The following is a 15,418-nucleotide window of genomic DNA, read 5'->3' on the forward strand; positions in this document are numbered from 1 at the left end:
TGGTAAAGACAGCTCAAACATTAATGAATGGTTAATTCATCACAGAAAAATATTGTTCAGCGAGCTATAGAAATGTATGCTATTCTCGTTTTACTACAGTTGTATTTGACTAAAATAAACAACAGGTTTAAAAGATTACTATTTAAATTACTATTTTTTGATTTGGTATGGACCAGACGTAACATAGCCTGAATCGGTTCTATAAAATGAATCGATCAAGCGAATCGACTCGCTAAATGAATCCTCTCAGCGCTAGAGAGACACATCAGGGTGTGTGATAACAGCAGAAGCGGAATTATTGTATTAAACAGCCATCGTTTCAGTGTCTTAACCATAGAGACACTGCAGCCTCGACTGACTTTCATAAAGGCATAATGTATTTTTAATAAAACGAGGAGAATCATGTTCGTCAACGCGGCATTACTCGTTATTTCTTTATTGATGGGATTTCACGTCACAGGTAAGGCTAAAACAATATCGATATCGATGTTTGTTTTAATTCTTGCTGTAATAATTTTCTCATTTTCCACTGTAAGAGTGAATTCGGCGTTTATTTGGCAAATGCATATGGTTTAATAATATGGGCAATTGCATCATTTGAAGGCTAGGAGTAAATAAAACCAATTTCATGTCATGGAAATAGTGAAATATGCGAACCTTTATAAGACAGGAAAATGTTTATCTAGTCAACATTTCTAGTCAATGCTAAAATGAATAAGAATATCACCTATGCACAGTCATTTCTGAAGCTCAGATCTACAATAGCAGATAATGCAGATATTCATTACTTTTTCTTTTTTTACTGTAACGTTAGCCGTTGTATTGCGCCTGTCATGCCCATACAATATTCATTTTGATGTTGCATGATACAATATATTACAAAACAGGCTTAAATATATCTTACTTCACTTTTTTAGCACTTAAACAAAATCATTCATAATTTGCAATAATTATTTATTAAGGCTGACTTGAGTGTGAGTTTTCTTTCTTTTATCATACTGTTCTAGTTACATCTTAAAGCTGTAACCATCAACGAGATAGATAGATAGATAGAATAAAAGGCATTTATTGTCATCTTCGGGTTCATCAACACTCTTAAAGATATAATAGATATTAAAAGTTCTTCATGGAACCATAGATGCCAATAAAGAACCTTCATTGAGAGTGAATGACATTTATTTTAATTGGATTCTCAGGCTTCTAATTTTCTTGGCTCCAAGAGGTCCAAGGTTCATTTGTATTGGACATCAAAATCATTTCCTTTATGCATGATTATTGGATATTTTACATTCTTACACTCGCCAGTCAGTCAGATTTAATTACAGTGTTGAGTTATTGAAGTTATTCACTTTGAGTTATTGTGTTTTATTGTGTTATAAGTGTTTTCATGTGCATATTTACAAAACAAGACAACAAAAGTTATATTTAATATGGGGAAAATATATATTATAAAATGTACTGTTGTGGCCCTGGCTTGAAATTGGTTTAAAACAGTATTCCAGTCATTATATAATAACAGCTATGACGTGAAACTCTTGTTTCAGGGGGCATTACTGGGGACGATGAAGTTTATCAGAGACCGCATCGACGCATAGCTAATGGAATGTCTGGCCCCGTGCGTCAGCACTCGGGTGTCCTCAGCCAGGGAAAGGATTTGGGATTTCATGGGGAATTGCTTCAGACCCAGTCCCGTGGTCGGTTGGCCAAGCTGATGCCTGCAGTGTTTCTAGAATCCCATTTCCAAAGAGCTCCACAGAGGCAGTCAGACATCAACTTCCTGCAAAACATCGACCGTGTGGAGAACAAGCCTGTGTCTGCCCACCACACGGTCACAGTGGTGAGACCCTACACACATTGAGATTTTTTAGTTACTTTTAAATTTTAGTGCAAAAAATGTATAAGAAGCCAGGGGTGTCGAATTAAAGGGGTAGTCCACCCCAAAATTTTAATTCCGTCATCATTAAGACTTTCGTTCATCTTCGGAACACAAATGAAGATCTTTTTGAGGAAATCTGAGAGCTTTCTGTCCCTCCATTGACAGCTATGAAACTTTGTCGCTTCAAAAAGTTCAAAAAGAGATTGTAAAACTAATCCATATGAATTGAGCGGTTTAGTCCAAATTTTCTGAAGAGACTCGATCGCTTTATATGATGAACAGATTTAATTTAGGTTTTTATTCACATATAAACACTGATCAGCGAAACATAAACAGAAGCTCAACCGAACATGCTTGACGCTCGAGAACAAACCTCATGATGAAGCTCAAACATCCTGCGTAACACGAGAATGAACCTCATTGGCTCTCACACGTCAAGCAAACAGCTTCCGTTTACCACAACTGATGTGTGAGTTGATGAATGTGAATAAAAGCCTCAATTCAATCTGTTCATCATATACAGCGATCAAGTCTCTTCAGAAAATGTTGGACTTTTACGATCTCTTTATGAACTTTTTGAAGCGTCAAAGTGGTAGTTGCGTAGCCGTCAATGGAGGGACAGAAAGCTCTCAGATTTCATCAAAAAGATCTTAATTTGTGTTCCGAAGATAAACGAAAGTCTTACGGGTTTGGAACATGAGGGTGAGTAATTATGACAGAATTTTCCTTTTTGGGTGAACCAACCCTTTAATTTGAAAAGGTTGAGATGAGATAATTGAAACTTTTGCAGCATATTTTTAAAGACGTACACACATACAGTACCTGCACATGCCTTTTATATAGTGTGTTTGGTGGTCTCTCAATCGGCTTTCTCTGTTTGAATGAGAGTCTGTTTATTTTCCCTCCCTAAGGTTTAATTTGAAGTAAAAAAAAAACAAACATTTGGTATCAATATTTTTCTGTATTGATCCTTGGATACAATGTTAGAATTGCAAGTGTTCATCCTTAATTCCAAACATAAACCTGCGTGTCTTGATCACTGAAACAAGCATGTTACTGACTGGATCAAAACAAGTTGCCAGATGTGGCCAGGCAAGGTGCCAGCAATGTTGCTAGGGTGTTCTGGGTGTTTGCTAGGTGGTTTTTGTGGGATGCGTTTGATGTACAATGACAAGGCACAGTGAATTCTGCTTAAGTACCATAGTACAATACATTAGGAGAAATGAACTAGCCAGTCACCACTCTTTCTCGAAACTGTAGTGACTTTGTAACATCAATCAACCATGTTGGTTCAAAAATATCGAATCGTCTTTGACGTCGTAACTTCTGCTCCGTCCCCACCGGCTCCCCCTTTGGTCAGTCGTCGCTCCACTTACGCCACGGATATACAGGACATCTGCTACGTCCCTTTTCCCCCTTGGCTGCAGTGGGCTCCTTTCTTCCTTCACCATCGCCTCTGTCCTCGGTCTCACCGCCGTCACCTCAGTCCTCGAGTGATCTGGCTCCACCTACGACGCTCGTCGCCGCGACATCGCCTGGGTCGCCAGCACCAGCGATGTCGCTCAGCACCATCGACTCTTCGTGTGTGCCATCGGATCCTGGGCCCTCGTCTCCGTTCGTCGTCCCCCAGATGTCGGCAGCCTACATCTAGGCTCCTCCCGCATTCGTCTCCGCTGTGGGCTGTCGGCTCTGGGGAGCTCTGGGTCTGCGCCATCGGACTTCCTCCACCTTCAACATCTGGGTCTCGTCGTCCCACCAACACCAGCCCTTCACCCCATCCTGCCTCCAGCCCTTCACTTCAGCCTCCCTGCATCGTTTCGCCATCTCCTCGTCCTCCTCCAAAGCCCCCTCCGGCCCTCCCTCTGTTCTGCCACGGTGCGAGGTCACGCCTTGCCAGAGGGGGGCGACATGTCACCATTGTCATCATGGACTTTTAGTTTGTTTTCATTCTAATCATGTGTTCCTTTGTTCAGTTTTCCCGCTCCTCTTTTGTGTTCATTGGTTTCAGCTGTGTCCTATTAATTATCCTCGTTTGTGTTTGTTTATAAGTTGATCCCTCACATTCATTCTCTGTTCGGTCTATGTTGCATTTAGTGTGTGTTGCCCTACCTGTCTGTTTATTTTTTGTATTATCGTCATTAAACTTTGTGTTGGAATTATATTCATCATCTTCGTCTACCTTCCTGCAACCACCCGTCACAGTTAGATTATTGTTGTAAATAACAAACTTGTCATCTGATGTCTACTTTACTATATTTGTTCTCCATTGTTTTGCTTTGTTTACAGATGTTTGATTCAATCACGGACACTTGCATCATACTCCCGTGTTTCCTTGGGTGCTAGAGCACATTCATGTATGCACAAACTACGGGTACGTTTACTCGACAACGTTATGAGAAGATTTTCCTTTGAGTTTTCCACGTACAGACGACATCATGAGTTACTTTGTTTTCCCATCTATTGTATGACACCTCTCCTGTCCCCATGATGAGAGAAATCAGGAGTAAGTGCAGAGGCGTTGTGTGTGCTGGGTAAACATGATGGGTATTGGTGATCTAGACTAAATATGAGCATGCATGTACTCATCTCACTTGCACAGATTAAGTATCAATCCTCAAAATGAATAAATACAGTCAAATGCAAACTCGGAATATTACGCAAACCTGCAATAATGAAATATGTTAAATTACACAAATATACGTTCACTTTATTAACCAATGTCTTCGTTGCTGACATTTGATGATCTAATTCAACCATAAAAAATAAGCAAAAATGACTTGAGATAAACATTACATTTCTGTTTCATTTTTTTGTTATTATTGCGGAAGTAAGAGTGTTGCACTTTCTTCTTCCGTGTCAGCTGGACAGCTGAAAGGTTTGTACAGGCGTGAATTTGCATTTAAAGGGGTCATGAACTGGCTTTTTAAATTGTTTTATATTGTTCTCTGAGGTCAACTTATGACGTTCGCTTGGTTTTTACATTCAAAAACATCAAAATGAATAAGTAATAGGCTATTTTCTACCCTAGTTTTGAGCCTAGCTCACAAACGCTCGGTTTTTATGGGCGTCTCGCATTGAAGACTTGGAAGTAAACGCCCACTGCTTTGAGTGGATAACAGCTTTGAATATTATAATGAGTTTCGTGTAATGCGCGAATCGGTGGGCGGGGCTAAACCGGCCGTGTTGAAGTAGGCGTTGATCTTCTTCTGCGGGGGTGGTGTTTTATCCTCTTTGTCGTCATAGTTCCCCACTTTGAAAAACGAGTCGTTTGCTGAGCCTGGTGTCAATAAAAGCTTTTATTGGACAAACAAGGACGTTTTCAGTTCTGAAACTTACAGGATATTCTTATAATTTGATGACCTCTTAGATGTCAAAAGCTCAAGCAAAATTTGATTTCTCAGCTCATCACCCCTTTAACTAAGTGTTAGTTACATGCTACATAACTAAGTAGGCTAATGCAATTAGTTACTTTTTTAGAGAGTGATACAATATTGTAATGTAGTGATGTAAGTCTGTGGGATTTTTTCACTTATTTTACTGTCCAGTGTCCACCATATGAAAACCGTAAGTCGGTTCACTTAAAGTTGCAGTGAAACACAAGCGACATATCTTTTCTTCTGTATTGTATCACATCCGAGTGTAACGGATTATCGAAAAAGAAACTCGGAACTTGTGGGAACTTGGTTTTATGCATCGGCTGTTAATTGACTTTTGAGATGTGGGCATTGGACTTTAAAATGGAGGCAGATGAATGTGTGCTTGCAGGGGCAGGTTAAAGTGGACTTAAATGAATGGAGAAAAATCTGTTGTTTTCACTGCAAGATCCAGTTATTAAGATATTTTGATTAAAAATTAAAAATAAAATCAAACATATTCAAAGGTGAATTGTTCACAATATGATCTACAATATGCATTTAGAAAATAGATTTTAATTTCATGTTGACTTTAAAGAAACAACACACCTCTCCTCAGTGATTTGCATGATTTAAGGTGTTTTATTTTAAATGGTAGTTTAGGTATATGAGTAACATCAATATATATACTTGCCGTAGCAACACCTCTCATAAAGATGAATAGGTTTGACATTGAGTTTGGTGCTGAACATTTGTCTATACGTACCAGATTAAATTATGTGTTTATGCGAGTACAGTGAGGAGGATGTGTTTTATGGTGGAGTGAGATGAACTCTTTCACCCTCAGAGCCAATTACACTAATGCACCTGATGCGAGACCTCTGGAAGCTTCCCCACTCCCACGAGGTGTCCAAAAAAATCAATCACAGCTCGCATATATCACCACTTCAGCGCACAGCACTGCCTGTGAGAGTCACACATTTATATATTTATTTGCTTTAATGCCGGTGAAGCTTAATATGGGATGTGCTCAGTACACAAAAGGTCATTGCAATTTGCCTGTCAAAATTAATGCAGGTTTGAGGACTACTTCAGTGTGGGTGGTAATTAAAGTCAACATGAAATCAACATCGACCCTGCTTATGTCATGATTGCCCTGTTTTCTGTGCTCGTTTTGTGGACTTTTAGTTTCTCCACATTAGTCCCTCATGGTTTGTACCTGTGTCCTAGCCTTTGTACGTAGTATGACTCTTGTCTGTGTCCGAAATCGCCCCCTATACACTTATATAGTGCACTATTTGAGAAGACGTCCCGTTTTAGTGGCGTCCAAAAAAAGATTGAGTTCACTTAGGGTGTATTCACACCTGCCTGCCTTGTTTGGTTCGATTGAATTGAACTCTAGTTCGTTTCCCCCCTTGGTGCGGACCTTTTGGGCAGGTGTGAATACAGCAATCGAACTCGGGTGCGGAGCAAACAACCGAACCGAGACCCAGCTGAAGAGGTGGTCTCGGTACGGTTCCAAACGAACTCTGGTAGAGTTCGTTTACGGTGTGAACATGAAGCGACCCAATTGCAAGAAAGCACTGCGCTGTGAACATAGCCCCTCTCTATGAATGAAAACTTTATACCTTATCCGTCTTCTGCGCAGTGCCACTGTCAGCATGCCATGGTAGGCGCACATGAGAGCATGTTCTCCCCGCCGAAACCGTCTTGGAGCACATCGTCGTCTTCTCAAAATCCGAATTACAACATCGTATAGATGACATTGTATCATATGATGCTCATTAGTTTCTTCATATTGCGTTTGTACAGAATAACACAAAATTAGTAAAAGAAAAAATATTGCAGTACGAAATATCTCCATGCTGAGCCTTTTTTGCACTTTCTGATTTCCCTACTTGAGAATCCTTGTCCAATGAATGGACGACCTTAGCACACGTGTGGTTTTGTTTACAAATTTTGGTTCACTTGCAAAAAGAGCAGTGTGAAAGCGAACCGTACCAAAAAAAAAAAAAAAAATTATTTGGTCCGGACCAAAGCAAGTGAACTATCGGACTTTCCTGGTGTGAATACACCCTTATTCACTCCCATAATGGACATCTGCAGAACTTTTTATTCACTCCCTCAGTGGACTATATTAGTGGAGTTATGTAGGGAATAGTAAATGAGGGTATATGGGGTTTCGGATACAGCTGTTGTATTTCCTATAGGAGGAACCTAACCCTTATAAGGAGGTTTGATTCCAGGGGTTGACTCCAACTCCCACCGTAGGACTTAATGGAATCAACTCCACGACTACATTTGCTTTAAATCAAAACAAGGTCAAGAATAAAAATACAGGATTGTAGTTGTTACTAAACACTAAATGTATTCTTTTTTCCAACATGAGGAATTACACTCTGTTTATTTAAACAACACACATTACACTGGTTGCAAGCGGCGTGGCGTGACAAAAGCAAACAGAACCCATTAGTAATTCTGATTCACCCATAGGAGCTGCACCTGTAAGTTCTACCAGAAAGACTCGGGAGAATAAATACTGTAACAATAAATACATTTATTGATAGCCCAGCAAGCAATAAAGTTCTTTGGCGTAGGCCCCGTCCATAGCTCGCAATCCGAGGGTCCGGACTCTGCATTTCCTGCCTGAAGACGAAGGCAGGGGCGCAGCCGACCCCCTGTGAGGTATAGGAAGGGACCATCCTGGTGGTGGTGGGGAGGATGGAGGGGAAGGGACCATCCTGGTGGTGGTGGGGAGGATGGAGGTGAATGAAAGCGTCAGCATCTGCGAACTCAAACATGTGTAAGTACTGGTCTTTTATACCGCAAGTATTAGACACGATTGGATAGATGAGAAGGTAATAAGTGACGTAGCAATTGAGTCTTCCTGGCAGAACTTAACGCTAAAGCTTCCATTTCTGTTTTTGTGATGTTTGAGTTTGGGGTTTCGAGCTCGACGCGCGAAAAGGGTGCTTTCAAGGTTGTTTGAAAATATGCTTTATTTTTGTAATTCCACTAGTGTCACAAAAACTACATACTTCACCTTTAACAAAACAAAGAAGGCAATCCGTAGGTGAGTAAACAACTTGGCAACTTTACAAACTTAACAAAGACAATTACCAACAACTCAAGGTAGAAACACAGGGCAAGAGAAAATGAGCAACTAAATAAGACACAGGTGAAGAACATAATCAGTAACCATAGAAACAATCAGTAAATAAGGCCTGGGACACACTAGATGATTTTTGTTTAATTTTAACCGTTTTTAAAACTGTGAAAGAACACAGACATAATGACAGTTTCAACCGATTTTTAGAACTATAATCCTCTGAACGCACACACTAGATGATTCAGCCGGACCGCAAGACCACACACTTGTTGATTGTAATGATTTCACAGTGAGACGAGATCCCAGGGAGACTCGCGAGATCCAACGTGATTTAAGAAGAAAAACAAATGGACAACATTCGACGTCGTCAGCTGGCTCTCCTGGAGCGCGTTCTGTTTTACAGTAGAAAATCAAAGTAGAAAAAAAAGACTTTGGGTGATCTTCTTTCTCAATACTCCACTTTCGTGGCATGTTTGTGGCTGCCAAATTTCAGTTATAGAAACATGCAACATCCGGTAGGTGTTGCAAGCTTTAACCACTGGTGATAGAGACATTTTAAATGAAATTTCAATAGATAAATTCATGTCACACAATGCAGTTTTTCTCCTGTACCTTCACACTACAGCTTTTTTATGCTTAACATTATATTCACATAATCAGACATATTTTGATTGTGTAGTTTACATGTAGAACGGCAGATATATGTTAATCATATATTTACATTGTTGTTCCAATCATTATATGTAAAATTATTATGTGTTTTTATGTATTTAATCTTTGAAATATTATACTGTACATCAATTTTTATCATGAATAATCATATATTTTAATAATTTTTCCCTCTTGGGTCAAGTTATAATGTTAGTTTTTTTTTTTTGCCTAAAACAGTGATAATTTAGTAACATATCATTTGTTTAATTTTCAATGACTATTATACACACACTCACCCTTACTAATAACCAATCTGCTTGTTTACTCTGAATGCAAATTTTATTTTGATAGTTGTTCTGCTGTTACGAATAAAAAGCATCTATTCTACTGCCTCACATCCAGTAGGCGTTATTGACATATAAATGTGGTCATGTGTTGATGTTCATCTGTCTGAGATCTGAAAGCTGCAGAAGTTGTTACCGCTCAGTTTCAATAAAAGCTCTTTTTAACTGAGGGAGGAAGTTTTGACTTTCATTTCATTGGTTTCACTGTACAATAATAGTTTCTCAAAAGATCAAGGATTCCTTATGATATGAGGGCTTTACATTGTTGCAAACGTTTAATCTTTCATTGCATCACACAGGGTTGTCCCTGTTCTTCTGCCTCTCTCAGTTCCCATTGTGGTTTGGGAGAGAGTCAATGAAAGTTTTATCTTAAAAGTTATTTTCTGATCTTTGATGTCAGTGTTCCTCTGTCTGGAAGATCTGAGGCTGTAGCTTCTGTTCCCACCAGCAGAGGGCACAATCCCCAATCACTCCTGGCCCATATTTCCTGTAGACCTGTGTAGATATGCAATTTGGTAACACAATTAATGTGAAGTCTTGTTAGTTTAGGCGCAATTCTAGGCATAGTTTATACTGTTTTATACTGTTGATACAAAGCTCTATCACCAAATAAAATAAAAACATAATTCTTTTTTGAAAGTATGACCATTATCTAAAATCTTCATGTTATTAACTGTATAATGGATATAGGATAAATTCATTATGTACTATATATTTTTGCATGGGCTTTAAAACCGTTCTGTTGATTCTAAATATCTTATAAAGGATATTGTTCATACACCATTCTTCATGTTTTTAGGAGGAAAATGATGACATAGAACTGTATGTGTCGTCTGTTGGAGTATCAGAACCAATGGCCCATGAGGAAATGATCCAGTTGCTCAACATCAACACCCTTCACCACAGCTCTGGGCCGCTTGCAACCACTGAGGCGTCCACTGAGGTTTGTGGCCTAACTGCTCTTGTATGAAGTTACAGTCAGCTGTAAAACTACAAAACATACAGTTCAGTCATTACAACTCTTGGTATAGTTATAGTGTGTTAATGGATATGACAGTGTTAAATGAATGAATTTTGTCTTGGTGGACTAAATCTCCAAATGCTGCTGCAGAGCAAGTGTGGACTGTGAGCTGCTGTGAGCATATGTTATACAGAGGTGTGTGTGAGTGTGTGTGTGTGTGTGTGTGTGTTTGTGAGTGAGTGTGTGTGTGTGAGATTATTTTTAGTTCAGCATGTTTTTTACTCCTTTATCGTCATGCACTGACATATTAAGTGTTGTTTGAAATCAGAGACTCGTGTTGAGCAGCAGTGTTTCTGACCTCTTGTGATCGGATCAGAAATATTTATTTATTTATTTTTGCCGTATGGGATCTTTTCAAATATATATTTAAAAATATTTACATAAATATGTTTTTGGCCATTTTTTGTATATTTTTGAAAACATATTTTAAAATATAAATATATATTTTAAAAGCATTTAAAAATACATTTCACCCTATATATTTCAATCTAAGAAAATACATTCACATGTCACATTTGAAGAAAAATGTCTCAGGGTACAACTGTAACCATGGTTCCCTGAGAAAGGGAATGAGACACTGCGTCCTAAGACTCTATGGGGAACCGGTGTTGACAGCGTGATCGGTGTCTGAAGCACGTGTCTAAACACGACAATAACATTGGCCGGTGACAACTAGTGTTGTTTTTGGCGGCCTGTTTTAATTTTAGTTTTAGTCTAGTCTTTGTGCCAAGCTGTCATTTTAGTTTTTATTAGTTTTAGTCACATTCATACTCTTTTTAGTCTAGTCAAGTTTCAGTCGACTAAAAGTCTGACCATTTTAGTCTTATTTTAGTCAGAATTATCCATGACTATTTTCGTCTAGTTTTAGTCGACGAAAACTGATGATATTTTAGTCTAGTTTTAGTCAATTAATATTGTATTTTAGTCTCTTTTTAGTAATGCAATTCTATTTAACCCAGTCAATATAGTATAAGTACCTAGTAGTATACACGAAACCAAAATGTTCTTTTAGCCAAACCCATTTCAAACAATCTATTCTTATTATAGAACTATAATAAGACGGTGCGTATACGGTATACAGCAGTGCAGAGATCCATTCCGCGCTGAGTCTATTTCTGCTGTGCTGCACGCGCTGAATTAAAGTGACAGCGCATGGTTCGTGGTCAGAATGAACACGGATTGACATGAAAATATAGTAATCTCACCATAAATGCATTTAATTCAATTATACTACTATTTTTCACAGTCATTTTCTTTTTAACTTTAAGCCCGGGGTAATTAAAGCCAGGAAAACTATACAGTAGCCTACCTCAACAACGCGACATAATGGCCTATCGTCTCTTCGTGGAGGTGGGAAAACAAGTTATTGTGACGCACAATATTTCTTGTAAAAAAGATTTAAATGCAAAAGAAAAGGTATGAGAGAGCTGTTTTTGTTAATTGTATGTTTTAATTTAAAAGGTTTGCGGTGAGTAATCTATATAGAAGTGCATTGAATAATTTGTTTTTTTTTATGTGTATTGAGTTTAAACGTGAATACGTCTGTGAAAGAGTGTAGACCTATAACTACTGTGTAAAAATAGAATCGCAATGCTGAAACTTTTTGTATTATTTTATAAAACTCGCTGATAATAAAAATATTGATTTGAAATAAAAAATAGAGGATAAATGTTGTGTTTGTGGTACAGCCGTAGATCAGTTGCGCACTGCAAACGCAGCATATGTAAAAGCACAATAGCGCGTGCTGCTCCTGCATACATACCGCAACACTCACCACATACGCACTACACACGAAGTATGTGTGAAACAGGCGTAGCCTAACCAGCCTAACTCACGCAGCTGCATCTTCTAATGCCACGAGTGGGGCTTGAGGATGTGAAGTCGCCTGCGTCTGCGCAGTGCGATCTGATGCAGCCCCTGAAGTGAGACACACATAGGAAACAGAAATGCTGCTAAATAATAACGCGAGTAAACGAGACGAAATAGCGTTAAATAACATTTCGTCTCATCTCGTTTTGGTCAACGAAAATGAAGAGACATTTTAGCATAGTTTTTATTTTGTAAACCACATTTAGTCTCGTTTTTATTCGTCAACAATATGACATTATACATTGTTACGACCCCCGAATTAGGTTCGGAAGTCCAACCTTTTAAATGTGGCATTATAGAGGAACATATATAAGCCATGGTTTGTACAAAAGACCAAACAATCAAGCTTACTGTGCAAAAAGCCAAAACCTTTATTCAGTAAACAAGGTAAGTGGCAAAAGTGAAGTGAATTAATCTATACGAATATAGATTAATATATATATATAAATGGACGTGAGATACAGAATTTCTGTAAGATAGATTAAGTTAATGAAAAGAGAAAAAGATAGACGTGGACGGCGCCAAAGAAAAGAAAATAACAAAACCAAACGAAGTCTAGCTGTTAAAGGTGCATTGCGCACCTCTCTGAGTTTTTGCAGAACTATGCCCCCCTCTGGCGACAAGCGAAACTGCCTTACTGTCTTTGTCTTGCGTGGAGTTTGCGTTGGGGTTTATGAACTACAAGCCGGTCTCTTTGAATCCATCTTCTACTTTTGTCGAAAGTTGACTGAAGTTTTGTCGCTCGAGTTGTCTTCGCTAATACGGAGAATGGCGGCGAATACACAAACCTGCCAGACATAGCCAGGGGAGCGTGAACGCGCATGACGTCACGCCCAGTCTCACGTTCCGGCCCGAATCCCTCTTATTTATTTTACTGTACAGGATTATAGAGGCAATCGCAGTGATCAGAGAAGGGCTCATTCAGCCCATCAGGCAATTGTTTAAGCATGTATGGGTTAGAAAAACGGGTATTTTTAACATGAAATGTTGCGCAATGCACCTTTAAATAAGCTCTAATCCTAACTAAGAAAATAAAGAAGAAAACAATAATCTTCAGCGTCCAAGACACCCTACCTAATCTGCACTAACTAACAGAAAACAGAAATACAGGGAGTGGCACTCGCCCCTAACCTAATGTGTTTAGACAAAAGCGAAAACCCCTGCGTGTTGCAGTGTATGTCACGTGACATGCTACCTGTCTATCTCTCTCTCCGCACTAGTAACTTTCAGCGGTCTGCTGTAGAGCAAGTTACATAAAATCAGAGAATTAAACACAGGAAGAGTTCACTCATACATAAACTCAGCATTACACAGAGTGACGAGAACCACAGCCTTAACAGGGTATACAAAGTCATGACAGAAAGCTGCGTGGTCTGAGTCTCAGCGAGCCGAGAGCTTCTGTGGAAACGTCTGGCGTGCACTCTTATTCCCCAGGTGGCCTGTTCCCATTGGCGACAGCGAGAAGAGGTGACGTCAGCGCTAACAATGATTGACAGGTCACTTAGCCAATCACGGGTACCTGCAAAAGCAAAAGTAACCGAGAGAGAGCGGGAAGAGAAACCCAAGAGAACACACACACGCAATACAGGAACGTAACATACATTTAATTATAGTTATCATCACATGGCCAGCATTTACGTTGCGTCTCGTCTCGTTTTCGTCACGTGATAAAGGTTCGTTGACGACGATATTTAGTCATAATTTTCGTTGACGAAAGCAACACTAGTGACAACCTATGACATCACTAACGGTGTGACCAGAGTTTAAAACGGTATCTTTAGTACACATCAACAACTTCTTTGTCTGAAGGATATGTGGGCAGGCATACCCTTCTCAGGGAGTCATGGTTACTTTCGTAACCTGAGGCGTTCCCTATCGAATTTAAACTCGCACTACGTCCTAGGACGATATGAGGAAGAAATGCCCACTCCAACCTGCTGAAAGAATGAAGAGGGAATGTGAGAGCTGAAATAAAGTGATTTCATAGTTAGACATGGAGCTAGGTCCGGAGTCACAGTTTCCTGCTCCAGAGTGACTCTCTTCCCTAGGGCCAAAAACCCTGGCTATACATACTCCATGGGCAGAGCTCAGCGCCTGGTATTCTGGCCCTTCAGGGGACACTATACCCCTGACAAATGGAGGTCTCAGGAAAACCACTTTCAAAATGAGAGGAGACCTAGTAACACTCTAAAACAATATCATCAAAGAGGCTAGCAGAGAGCCAATGACCTGATATAGTATCCAAGGGGAGCTCTAAGAACAGAAGCCTCAGCACGACGATTCTCTAAAGTGAGAGGAGGCCTGCTACATTCTACACCTCACCAAGGAGGCATACGCTTTGTCATGTTATTTTATGCGAAGCTGTAAGGAGTGGAGGTCTCAGCATGACGACTCTCTTAATCAAGAGGAAACCTAACAACGCTTCCCTAATGGTGGTTCCGCCAAGGAGGCTCACAGAAAGCCATTCAACCTGGCATGACCACCCAGACGGAGCTCTAAGAATCGAGGCCTTAGCAGGACAACTCTCTAAAATGAGAGGAGGCCTAACTACGTTCTAAGCTAACGACTGCTTACCAAGGAGGCTCAACAAGAGCTCTACAATCGATACTGATATCCAAGCGGAGTTCTGGGGAGCGGAGGTCTCAGCAGGACGACTCTCTCTTTACTCCACCAAAGACAGTTCCACCAAGGAGGCTCACAGAGAGCCATACCACTCAATGTCACTGTCTATAGCAGAATGATACTGAAGTCAGATGTAGCAATTTTTAGCTCAAATAAAGGGAATATAATTTTAATAACTGGTCATGAATATGTCCAGTATTTGCATACATAGATTTAAAATTACCTGTAAAGGGAATAAGTTGCCAATGGTCTGTATGGACAACTGAATACAACGAATTATAGTCAGTCCTCCATACAGGTAGACAAAATTAGATCAATTGTACTATCAATAATCAATCACAACGAATTATAATTAAACATTAATATGTCAATTGTCTAAAATAGATCGATTGTCAGGATAACCTTTCTGTTGTGATGTCTGTCTGTGTTCCCCCTGTCTTTGTGCACTTGGTTCAGTCCTGTTCCCTGTTTTCCCGCTCCCCGTTATCTCTATTAGTCTTCCCAGGTGTCCCCGATTAACCACGCCCCCTTGTCATCCTGTTTAGCTTGTTTGCCCTTGTATTTAAGCCCTGT

At 39.6% G+C, this 15,418-nt stretch overlaps 1 protein-coding gene across 2 annotated transcripts in view; it reads left to right on the forward strand.

Moving 5' to 3' along the window:
• The first annotated feature begins 229 nt into the window (after nucleotides 1-229).
• ptprr (protein tyrosine phosphatase receptor type R) overlaps nucleotides 230-15,418 on the forward strand; it is a 47,804-nt gene continuing 32,615 nt past the window's right edge. Inside the window, exons 1-3 of one of the 2 annotated variants that reach the window (XM_056260346.1) lie at nucleotides 230-460; nucleotides 1,545-1,837; nucleotides 10,133-10,276. In XM_056260346.1, the coding sequence (XP_056116321.1) occupies nucleotides 403-460; nucleotides 1,545-1,837; nucleotides 10,133-10,276 (495 nt within the window). In that variant the 5' untranslated portion in view covers nucleotides 230-402. The remainder of the gene's footprint in view (nucleotides 461-1,544; nucleotides 1,838-10,132; nucleotides 10,277-15,418) is intronic. The other variant, XM_056260345.1, reaches the window with a different exon arrangement.

The sequence above is a fragment of the Rhinichthys klamathensis genome, unplaced genomic scaffold (assembly GCF_029890125.1).
Source record: "Rhinichthys klamathensis goyatoka isolate OS25496 unplaced genomic scaffold, OSU_Roscu_1.1 h1tg000176l_1, whole genome shotgun sequence".
Taxonomy (NCBI): Eukaryota; Metazoa; Chordata; class Actinopteri; order Cypriniformes; family Leuciscidae; genus Rhinichthys; species Rhinichthys klamathensis.